Here is a 12,354-nt window from a genome sequence, read left to right as displayed (position 1 = left end):
GTAACAACACCAGGTATAAAAAAAATTCTAGATGTAAAAGTAAAATTATTCAGTACAGACATTGAGGTTACAACTGGATTTGGATTAAACCAAACAAAACCCCCTTTCAGCAATTAAAACTCTGTTCTATAACAACCTGTTTTACCAGGTGAATTCCTTGTCAGGTATTTGTTGAGACTTTGCCCCAATATTTTTTCTTTCTGTAGCACCGTCCAAGATAAATATCACAAAGTGCTTTACAACAAAAACATTATTGAAAAAGCGGTGTCACTGGGTCCATAGAAGGACAGTGTGCAAAACCATTCAACATGAGCAACCTAAGTAAACGCTGAATTAAAAGTCACCCTAAATTTCCTGATAGAATATTTAGAAAAACTGTCAAAGGGTCCTAGGGCTTTCATTACCTTAGACATAATCCTGTCCAGGGTAAAACAGGAATTCAAATGAGTGGAAATTCTTCACAGTCCCATTCAGATTCAACCAGCTCTTGATGAAAATATCCGGTTATTGAGTTGCTAAAAGCTAAAACTGACTACCTGCTGCTGCCTAATGAGAGCTCCATGGTTAACAGTGTTGGGGAGTAACGGAATACATGTACCGCCGTTACGTATTTAAAATACAAAATATGAGTAACTGTATTCCGTTACAGTTACCGTTTAAAAAGGTGGTATTTAGAATACAGTTACTTTGTTGAAATAAATGGATTACACGGCGGTACTTTCCTGTTTCATATTGTGGCGGGTCAGGACTGTTTGGGTTTTGTTTGACAGCTACGTTCTGTTGTTCCGGGTGGCAGCGTTACGGTTGCCATGGTTACAGGGAAACGCTCTCTCTCTCTCTGTGTGTGTCCTGGGTGAGAGAGTGCAGTTGTTGTTGTTGTGCTAAGCTAATAGGCAGAATGCTACAGGTATAGCTCTAAAGAATGTAGCATCATGGGCAGTGTAGTCCGTGCTGCAGGGAGAATGGACTGCCATACACGTTATGTGTCTGTGAGCGCGAGGAGGGAGAAAAAGGAGAGTAGAAAAGTACGAGTTATCGTCGGGCAAAAACGGGAGCTGGAAGCATGTAAATATAATAATAACCACTGCAGCCAAGAAGAGTGCCTGACGAGCCCAGTTGTAAGTAAGCTATTAAGACTCGACTGTACACTTTGTTCGTGTTTTCCTCCGATACAATACGTTCCGTTGGAGCAGCCTTTCAACGCCTCTCTCTGTCTCACGCAAGCAAAGTTGACCCAGACAACAAAGTAAAGCTATTTTTCGGCTACGAGCCCAACACGGAACCCGCCGTATTAGCCAGAGGTCCCTTTACTACGGTTCGGACTTTCAGTAACAGTAATAAATCACAGCAATAGTACATTCACGTAGTTGTGAAAAGCACGATAATATATTAAGTAATCCAAAGTATTCAGAATACGTTACTCTCATTGAGTAACGTAACGGAATACGTTACAGAATACATTTTGGGGCATGTATTCTGTATTCTGTAATGGAATACATTTTAAAAGTAACCTTCCCAACACTGATGGTTAATGATGCAGCAGTTCTCTGTGGATTCTTTGCTATGAGCGAACTTTGTGATTTACACATAATAATAAGATCAATATAAAACATACTGACTCGAGCTGGTTTAGGCATAGCCTTGTCCATGCTATCAGACAACACCTTGTTGTCAACATAGCTACAGATGACTAAATACAAAGAACTAAATGACCAAAAATACGAATAGAGTTCAGATAAATATATATATACTGTAGTGCGTGTATTTATATATACCTTCCTGTGTATTGAGGCCAAAAGAAGAATAAATGTGGAGGAAACGAAAAGCCTCACATAGCTGGGTGAATGCTAGCTGCGTTGAAGGCTTCGTAGGTGTTATGATCACCTGTAAAATACTTTGATAAAATATACCTATGTTTAGGGCTTATGGCACATGGCGCACTGTGTTGAGTGGGACTTGATTATTGGTGTTTGCATTCAAGTGAGATAAGCTTCTTCTTGTTTGTTGTTGCTGCCGCTACCACTGTTGAACCAACACTTCTCTCTCTGCCTTTGAATCATCCTGCTTCTTGTGTCTATGTAGATTCAAGAGAAATATCGAGCTCTTCAGGAAATTTACTGTAGCTGGCCACATGCCAAAACACACAACTCCCTCCCCTCGCATATTAATGATGAGCGATAGTGTCATCCCCAGAGTGCGGTGTCTTCATGTGCCCCCATATGAAAATTGACACCCCCTGCCTTAGTGCTGATACTCATGGGAAGAATAAAAATAATCAGTAAGCTCACCCACTCACTCTCCTCGAGAAAGGAAACTTGCTATTCTTTGCTAGACTTGTGCTCTTTCCTTTCGTTTCCCCCTTTATTTATTTATTTTTTTTAAAGAAAGGAAAAAACTTCCATCGTTGTGTCTATTTTCTCTCTCTGCGTCTGTTGTTAGAATTGTCAGTGTACAGTATATCCAAATGTGCCCTTTCTCTTCTTCTTCTTTTTTTTTTTACTTCCTGCTCTTATTTGCTCAGCTGGTCACATAATATCCACCTCCTCTCTGCTGATTCATATTCTCTATACTTGAATTCATGACCCCACATTTCCATTTTCTCGCTGTCAATCTGTCTGTGTCTGTTCCTTACTGTAGCTCTGTTTTGTGTTGATTCTGTATATTTATTGCTATTTCTACAGAACTGCAGTCGTCTACTGTAAGTGGCTTAACTGTTTCCTGAGTTACGTTTGCAGTGCATACATACTGAGAGCGTACGGTTAAAATGAAATGCTCCTTAGTGAAACTGATCCCTGTGATTTTTATCTGTAGGGTACATAATGAGCTAATATTTTAAATGAAATGTGTGTAAGGAGGAAGTCTTGCACTGTAAAGAGTTTTGTTGGAGGGAAGGAATGGGCTGAATCTCTGTTACCAGACCATAAAATTTACGTCACTGTGGATGTTTCGTTTTCCTTCCTAACAATTACCCAGGAACACATGTCATGACATTTAAATCAGGTGTCGTGACCCTCGAGCTTTCAAATGCTGAGGCACTTGTTCTTTTTTGCCATTTTTTTCTTCTCTCATGCAGACACAGAACACACCGGCTTTCTCTGCACAAACAAAAACATGCGCTATTGCTTTGATGATCTCTTTGCTGGAACTGTACGTTCCTTGACTGAGAGCCTTTCAGGTTCGGGCGTCCTGGTGTGGAGTGTTACTGTCAGCATGAGAGTGGAGCGGCTGTCATCCAGCTACAGTTTCTCATCAATGAGGTAGGTTACAAAAACAGAGAAATGACTCCCATTTTTACTTGTGGTTACTTCTAGTACCCGCTTGATAACTGATTGCAGCTTCTAGGCTGATTTTGCTATTTAAAACAACTGCTGTTTAGTCTTGAAATTTAGCAATCAACAGCCATGCTACGATTTTCTCCAACCTTGTTTGTTACGTCGTTGATCTTATCAGGTAAAATTGAGCTTTTTCCAGTTTAGAACAATATGGCTGCTTGTGTTTGAACTATACTGATGCGTTGAAAGTTTATTGTGCTGAATTGATTTAAAAAACAATATAACATGAAGTTGTTTTACATCTTGTGGCAGTTTAACTGTTTTTTGGCTTGTTCCTTTTAATAACACAGTCACAGCACAACTTACCCAAACATTATTCTGCACCAGAAAACCTCTTATATAATTTTAAGCTACAATACTGTGCAAAAGTAGCTCGGTTAAAATCATTGTACAGTGCTACAACAATGTTGATGTCTGGACTCTGATGTCTTTTCTATAAAGGTATACTTTTACTGCATTGACAGTGTGTTTGAGATCATATGGTATTGCACGATGGTTCAAAATTTTACGGCACTTTTCTTGTTGTTGTCCAGTTTTCTCAAATCACTGCACAGCATGCTGAGATATGTCAACGGTTCTTTAATTAAAAAATACTATTTGTGCCTGACTAACTGTGTTATCCTAGCTATTTTTTAAAGAATAAGCTAAAGAAATTAGAAATTATGAGGGGTTTTTTCAAGACTCAAGACTTTTGCACAGTACTGTACAGGCCAGACAAAAACATTTTTGACTACCTTTTCAGATTTTTATCACTAATGACCAGTGCAGTATTTCATACTTAGTATTTCCGGTATGTGTGCTTGTGTGTGTTAGCTTCTGTGTGGCTGTGACTCAGCAGCTCAAACGAACCCTTAGGGAGATCGAGATGATTTTTTTTGTACCTCCCACACACACACACAGACATACACTCATATACATCTTATGAATCATCATCGTTACCTGGGAGAAAGCTGCCTGATTTAAACTCAGTTCCCTGAGTTTCTAGGGAATGCAGTCTGACTAATACATGTCATCCTCACAGACAAAATGTGCAGATGTGTTCATGGAAGCTTCAATAGTATGTAGTTAATGATGCTACCCGTGTTTGTGTGAATGCTTTTCCTTTGTCACCTTCAAAAAAGGAAACTCAATGCCTCTGTTATGACAGGGGGCGCTGGTGAGCGCTTTGGCAGATGACAGCGTCCACCTATGGAACCTGAGACAGAAGAGACCAGCCATCCTCCACTCCCTCAAGTTCAACAGAGAGAGGTAAGTGGGTCACGCATAAAAGCTGCAGCTGGTCAGAAACACCATACTAAACTGAGTCCACTTGCTTTCCAGTTTTTCTCTCAGTTGTTTCTCTGCATGCTCAGTTAGACCCCACACCTGGTCTGGTGCAACATGAACCGTGATTTTCTGAGTAGGGTTAGTGTCAGTTTGCTGCCTGTTTCAGCTGTTAGTTTTTGCAGTCATACAATATGCAAACAGATGGTATTTCATTTGGCACATTTGTCTGTGCGCTTGCAAAACTGTGCGCAGAGCACTGGAAGTGACAGAGAGTCTGATACTCTCGTTTTCTCTCTCTGTTGGTCTCCAACTAAACACTTGGTATTTGGGTCACTTGCTTTGCCTTTGAGGTTTTTCCCATCACTGGGGCACAGGTGTGAAACCTACCCAAACATCTGAAGGTTTATACCAGTTTACACCACGCAGAGACACAAACATGTCATGAATAAAAACAGAAGTAATGTGAGTGATTTTTTTTTTAAGTAGTTGATCAGGTATGGTGATGTAAACCTTTTCTCCACTGGACAAATCTACCCTATTGTTACCCTGAAGAAGAAAAGCAGTCTATACATATTTGTTCGGCCACTTTGCATGTTTCAATCGAAATTATTACCGTATTTTCCACACTATAAGGCGCACTTAAAATACTATCCATCCATCCATTCGCTTCCGCTTATCCTTTTTCAGGGTTGCAGGGGGCGCTGGAGCCTATCCCAGCTGTCATAGGGCGAGAGGCGAGGTACACCCTGGACAGGTCGCCAGTCTGTCGCAGGGCCAACACACAGGGACAGACAACCATTCGCACTCACATTCACACCTAGTGGCAATTTGGATTATCCAATTAACCTATCCCCACAAGCTGCATGTCTTTGGACGGTGGGAGGAAGCCGGAATACCCGGAGGGAAACCACACAAACACGGGGAGAACATGCAAACTCCACACAGAAAGACCCCAGCCTGATGGTGGAATTGAACTTGGACCTTCTTGCTGTGCGGCAACAGTGCTAACCACCGTGCCACCGTGAAAATACTTAAAATACTAATTTTCTCAAAAATGACAGTTCCTCTTATAATCCAGGGCGCCTAATGTATGAGTTCTGGTTGTGCTTACTGACCTCGAACTGATTTTATGTGCTACACGGCACTCAAAAATCTGGCAAAAAATGCTTTAGTACGACTTTGGTAAGCTACGAAGCTGCACCGCTTAATGGATTGTCTGAGCATTACAGCTACCGTGGTCAGGAGCCTCAACGAGTAATCTGGGTCCAAAACTCAGTCTGCTTCAGGTCCCAAAGTTAAACGAGCAGTGCGGCATCACTGAGAGTTAAAAACTGTCTAAATTCTTTCATCTTTAATAAAATGATCAACGTTGCTGCTTTACCAGGTGCAACAATTAAGTTTAACATCCAGGCATCCATGAAAACAGGATTTATTCAATTTAATGGCGTTAGAAGTTAGCAGGAAGTTAGCTCGTTAGTTTCCACCTAAACATGATATAGCATGTTCTGACTGATAGATTTCTGAAAAAATTAAAAACGTACAGCTCTGCTATCACTTCCAACATAAATGAAGATAGAAAACTAAACAGCAGTGACTTCTGTAGGGTGACTGAAGTTGGGCTAGCTGGTATATAATGACGTGCTACGTGATCGCTAGCGACACCGCTATGTTAGCATAACAAACACAGTGAAGCTGGAGGATGAACTTTTTCCACTCGGTAAAAGTTAACGTGAGGGTTCCCGATGGTTAGGGACAACTACAAGGATGCTGTAAACGGACCAAACTTCAGTCAGGAGAACAACTGAGATAATTAATCCACAATACGAGGTTAATCATTAATATACTGCAACAACATGGGAATAGAGCAGCTGCAAGAGAATTCAACATTAATGAATCAATGGTACGGAAGTGGAGAAAGCAAGAAGAATGAGTTGAGTAAAGTTTAACTTATCTAACTGTTTTGTTTCAATTAATGCGCCTTATAATCTGGTGTGCCTTATGTATGAAAACAGACCCGTTCCTTGATAGTGTGCCTTATAATCCGGAGCGCGTTATGGTCTGAAAAATACGGTACATTATTATTATATTATTGCTCGCTAGTAAACCACTTCCTAACATTAGATTGTGATGTAAATCTCTGAAGAATCAACACTGTTTTTTGCCTGTAATTGTATTGTGTATTGTTATGATAATAAAGGTGCCAGGATAGACATCTTCTCAGGGTTGCATCTAAAGGACAGAGGGAATGGTGCACATACTGGCAAAATTCTAAGTCATACTGTCTGAATACTGCATTTTTTTTTAATGCAGTTTAAATTCTGAGACACAAGTACAGAATCACCTCACCTCCAGGAAGTTAGTGTACACCCATCAGAGCCAATCATATCACTGGCCCGCGATCTGTCACTGTGGAAAGCGGTGAAAGGGTTAAACCTCAGAACAAATGATCTGAGATGGCGATGATGTGATGGACAGGTGGCCAGCAGCAGCTTTTAGGGCGGATTGTGTTCTTGTGGAGGCGCTTGACTGCCTCTGACATTTAGTAAACATTGCCGCCCAGCTGAATGACCTCAAGACACAGCATCAAAGAAGAGCAGAGTTACTGCATCTTAAGAGACGTCAAGACGGGAAAAAGAAGCTGCAAAGTCACTTGACACGTTTGAAATGGAAAAATTAGAGAAGACCGTTAAACTAATGCAACAGGAGCAACTGAAAAAATCTTAGGAAGAAGCTTAGAACAGTTAACGAATTTGAGACGGAAATAGAACAAGAAAAGAAAGCTAGAGATTACCAAAGAAGGTTATAAGGTAGGAGCAGGAGAATGGAGCATCCATTTAATTCATTCATCTTCTCAGCCCCATTCAGTTGAAATCAATACACAACATGTAACAAGTTGGAGAAAATTCAGATAACTGAGCTTCATGAAGAAGTCTTTCCAGTCAGACTCATTGGGAAAATCAGACTGACTATCTCTTCTGCCCTTCACAGGTGCAATCTTGCTTGAGGTTTGAATTACCTTTTTATTTGCCCTGTGTATCCACAATATGAGTTTACATTTTTTCTCAGGTATGAATAGATTTTTTTTTTACTTTCTAAAGACATACAACTTAGCTGAGGTGTTAATGATGGTAAAACCCTGCGGCAGACAGCTGACCTGCTCAGGATGTACATCGCCACTCAACCTTTGACCGCTAGGATAGGCTTAAAATGCACCTTGATTCTGAATTAAATAAACAAAAGAAAATGGTTTGTTGTAGGTGTTAAAGTCCACTGTGTCATCTGACACAGCAGACAGTATCCTCACCCCCAACTATTTTGCAGTGAGGGATTGACCCTGGTTCTGCTGGAGGTTTCTTCCTGTTAAAAGTAAATTTTCGCTTCCCACTGTCACCTTGCTCATCGGGTTTATCTGAATGTCGGGGTTTTCTCATACTATTGTGGGGTCTTGACGTTACTTCACTGTTATTGTGATTTGGCGCTATATAAATAAAACTGAAACAAATTGAATCAGCTGTCTTTAGCTGGGCTATACTCATCCAACTTATACTGTAGATAAAAATTGGTGCTTCACTATAGACAAGTGGTAATACTATAGAAACCTTAGTGTAGCTGTGTACATTATAGGCCTATAGAAATGTGCATCAGTTGATTTGGGCTTACATATAAAATACCAGATAAGGTGAAGTTGATAAGGCTTTTTGGATGACTTCTTTGGACTAAACATACAATGATAGGTGTGTGGAAGCTAATGGGTTTAAACTTTAACAGTATTAGAAATCAGCTTACTATTATATGCTGATACCTCCCGTAGGTATTTTTATTAAAACAACTGATCTTTGGAATTACTTAGATTTTGTTGGACCTCTTGCACCTTCAGCTTTTCTGTCACACCGTTAAAAAGAAGCTACAGATATCTGTAATTCTTTCTTTGTTTATGTTTGTGTGTGTGCGTTTTTTTAAGTGTGCACCCCGATCATGCTTTCTGTAGCTGTCAAAAGAAAGAAATACCATGAGGTCATGTTTCCCAATAGATATCACACCTTGAAGTGTCATCTGAAGTTAAGAGTGATTGTTCTAGTAAAGCCAGAAAACTTTCAATTATTTGTAAGGCCAAGATCTCGGTCACCCACTGCAATCCAATCCTATCTTTTTTTTCCTTCTTGCCCTCTCTGACACTTTGTTCAAAGCTTGACTTGAACTTGCCAGAGGACAGAGCAGCTGTGAACTCCATCAAGAAAAGCACCGACTCACCCATCCAGAACTGTGACAGCAGCTTCTTAACAGGGTGAAAAATACTCCACCATAGTAATAAAAATAATAAAAATAATGTTAAGTCATAGTAAAGTTAAGACAACATTCAAAACAAATATTATGACAGCTTGTGGTTGTAGATGGACTTAACTTGGCGTAATGAACAAAATTCCTTTGGCTCTGCGCTTCGCTGCAGTCAGTGGTTATTGCTTAATCTCTTGGTGATGACAAATCTGTGACAGGTCTGGAAAGTTCCAGGGTTTACCACAAAGCCACAAATTGTTTCTTTCTTTCCGTGATTATCGAAACACGATAAAGCGCGTTAATTAATGAGAGGGATAGAGGTGCCAGTAGACAGATTATTTAACTTTGGAGAGAGCTGGGCTTGCTGTTTCTTCCTGCTAAGCTAAATGCCTCTTGGCTCAGGCTCTGTATTTAATGCACAGACATGAGGGTGCTATTGATTTAGCCAGCTGCAGTATCTCTCAGTAAGAAAGCAATTACTGCAAACTTGTCGCCCAAAATGTTGCACTATTTCTTTAACGGATGTTTTGGTTTTGGACGGCACTTGCTTTCGACAGCTTTCTCGCCAGCAGATCAGTCTTTATGACTGCTATCTTTAAAACGGTAACTTCACTTTTACTATTGATAAGGCTGTAAAATGTGGAGAAGCTAAAGAAAGCGAACTATATTTGGTGATTAATGGCGAAAAATGTAGTTTGGTTAGTAGGCATGCTGGGAAATTTTGTTTCTCCGTGTATGCCAAGTTGCTTGATAGCTGGGGTCAGAGTGTGGGCTCTGCAATGATAGAAATATCACTGTTGAGCCACCGCAGCCCACTTCCTATCATCTTTAGGCCCGTGCAAGTGCTCTAAACAGATCTTTCATTCCTCCCTAATTGAGCCCTGATCAGAATTTGAGTTGATGATTGAGAGCAGTGTTGCAGAAAGCCCCTCGAGCATCAGTATCCATACACATTAGGCAACAGGGACTGGAGGAGATGAGAGAAAGGAAGAGAGGATGAGCTGAGACAGACTGGGCCTCAGCCAGAGAGCAGTGAGTCAGTCTGTGGGAAGGAGCGTGGGGGGAAAAAGAAATCCTGCCGAGTCATTCTGGCGTAGGATGCTCTCGTCACCTCCTGGCCTCACAGGAATGCATTGCAGATGTGGATGTTATCGTCAAAATAGGGCGATATGATACGAGATAATGGTGGGAGAGGTGGGAGTGTGTGCTTGCAAAAAAAGTGACACCTAATATTTTATGTTCTCCGTGGTAAGATTAAGGAAAGTCTGTTTTATAAATACTACCTCATTGTATTCCTCTTATACTTCAGTGAAGCTGTCTGACAGTCAATCAAGGTGACTTAATAATAAGCCTAAAGTCACAGCCTGCTATCACAGATTGTTTTTGTACTTAGGAGTTTGCTGACATTGGGAGTGTGTCAATCAAATGTCTTAAAAATGCTCGAAAAATGAATTATTCAGTTCAGCAGACTTTGCTCAGAGATATTTGGCTGATTAAAGCTGCTGCAGGGCTGATGATTTCGATTTAATTCGCTCCGCAACTTTCTCCCCAGCTTCTAACCTTGCACACGTGCATTGAAACATGCAAAGGTGAAAAAGTATGTGCATGTCTTTGAGCATTGGCACCTTAGATTAAAATCCCCTAACCGCTTTGGGGCATTAGAAGCTTTCATTCTCATGGATAATTTGCTATGTTTAAAGACTGTTCAACTCTTACGCGACTTTTTTTGGCTGCTGTAACTGCTTGACAATGGTGATGTCATTTTGATGGAGATTTTTTTTGTTCACTGTCTGTGTCTGAATCACTCTAATCCAAATAATCCAATTTAATCCAAATAATACCAAAGAAATCCAAACTATTGTAAAATTTCAGACTTTGAATAGCTTTTGAAAGAGAATATTGGCAAAAAACGCAGTGATTAAAATGAAACAATGATTAACTTTGTCTTCATCCTCTCCTCCCATTGTTTACAGATCAAACATATTTATAAACAATATACATTTATGTTTATGATCACCCCTGTTAATACACTCACCCCTTCATTAGTTGCAGCTTGCTCGTGTTGGACCTTCTTTTGCCTTCAGAATGGCCTTAATTCTTCATGGCATTGATTCAACAATGCACTAGAAACATTCCTCAGAGATTTTGCTCTATATTGAAATGATAGCATTACACAGTTGCTGCAAAGCTTCGCATCCATGATGCAAATCTCCTGTTCCATCAAATCCCTAAAGTGCTCTTTTGGATCGAGATCCAACCGTGGATGCCATTTGAGTATAGTCAACTAATTGTTATGTTCAAGAAACCACGTTGAGATGATTTGAGCTTTGTGACATGGTGCACTATCCTGCTGGAAGCATCCATCAGAAGATGGATAATACTCAAGTAGGCTGTGGTGTTTAAATGATGCTCAGTTAGCATGAAGGTACTAAAATTTCCCCCACACACCATAACACCACCAATAGCAGCCTGACTCGTTGATATAAAGCAGGATGGATTCATGCTTTCCTGTTGATTACACCAAATTCTAACCCTCCCATTTGAATGTTGCGACAGAATTTGACACCCGTCAGACCAGGCAACATTTTTCTAGTCTTCTGTTATCAGATTTTGATTAGTGCAGGTGAATTGTGGACTAATCCAGCACCTAGTGTGGTCTTCTGCTGTTGTAGCCCATCTGCTGCAGTTTCGATTTTATGTATTATGTGCCCTTCTGTATACGCTGGCTGTAACAAGTGGTTATTTGAATTACTGTTGGCCTCCTATCAGCCTGAAACAGTGTCTTTGGACCTCTGGTGTCAACAAAGAATTTTCACCCACAAAACTGCCGCTCACTGCATATTTTCTTTTTCTTCCTTTTATCATTCTCTGTAAACCTTATAGATGTTTATGCAGGGAAAAATTCAGCAGGCTGACTTGTCTGCATTTCTAAATGTTTTTGAATCGCTGCCATGTGATTGGCTGATAAGGTATTTGCATTAAGGAGCAGTTGAAAAAGTGTAACCAATGAAGTGGCCAGTGAGTGTATTTGCAAACAGGAATGTGAATTAATATAAAACCACACAGGACAGCTTCACTGGAAACAAATTTGTTTCATATTACTGTCTACTTAGCCATTCTGCACCCTGTGGTCTGTGCTGAAGGATAGCATGGTAAAATGTTGTTCAGAAAAAAGGAAAGTGTCACAGGATCAAGGCAGCGTAGATCAAAGTATTGTAACTGGTGATTTCTAATTACAGGCGCGAGCAGATTACGGGATGATCCTCACTGATAGGAACGCCACATAAAACCAGGCTTTATAAAAGATGACTTTCTGGAGTGTGCCCTCTCCACAATTAATTCACAGCGAACCGTACTGTCATACGTCTAGCTCACATTGCAGTTAGTGTCAGAGTTGTGTTGTGCAGCAGGTGTCTTTCATGTCTGAGGCAGTGTGCTTGGCTCCGAGCCTGCAACCAGCAGCTGTGTCGTGACCACTTGA

The 12,354-nt window shown here is 40.5% G+C and overlaps 1 protein-coding gene across 3 annotated transcripts in view; it reads left to right on the top strand.

Annotated features, from left to right (window-relative positions):
- stxbp5a (syntaxin binding protein 5a (tomosyn)) overlaps positions 1 to 12,354 on the top strand; it is a 97,985-nt gene that overhangs the window by 31,684 nt on the left and 53,947 nt on the right. For all 3 annotated transcript variants that reach the window (XM_087852338.1, XM_087852337.1, XM_087852336.1), the window contains exons 4-5: positions 3,176 to 3,257; positions 4,480 to 4,580. In XM_087852338.1, coding sequence (XP_087708464.1) covers positions 3,176 to 3,257; positions 4,480 to 4,580 — 183 coding nt within the window. The remainder of the gene's footprint in view (positions 1 to 3,175; positions 3,258 to 4,479; positions 4,581 to 12,354) is intronic.

Source organism: Neolamprologus brichardi, chromosome 15 (assembly GCF_056152115.1).
Source record: "Neolamprologus brichardi isolate AB-2024 chromosome 15, ASM5615211v1, whole genome shotgun sequence".
In the NCBI taxonomy this organism is placed as follows: Eukaryota; Metazoa; Chordata; class Actinopteri; order Cichliformes; family Cichlidae; genus Neolamprologus; species Neolamprologus brichardi.
The sequence above is the reverse complement of the archived record's forward strand: the minus strand, read 5'-3'. Positions and strand labels throughout refer to the sequence as shown.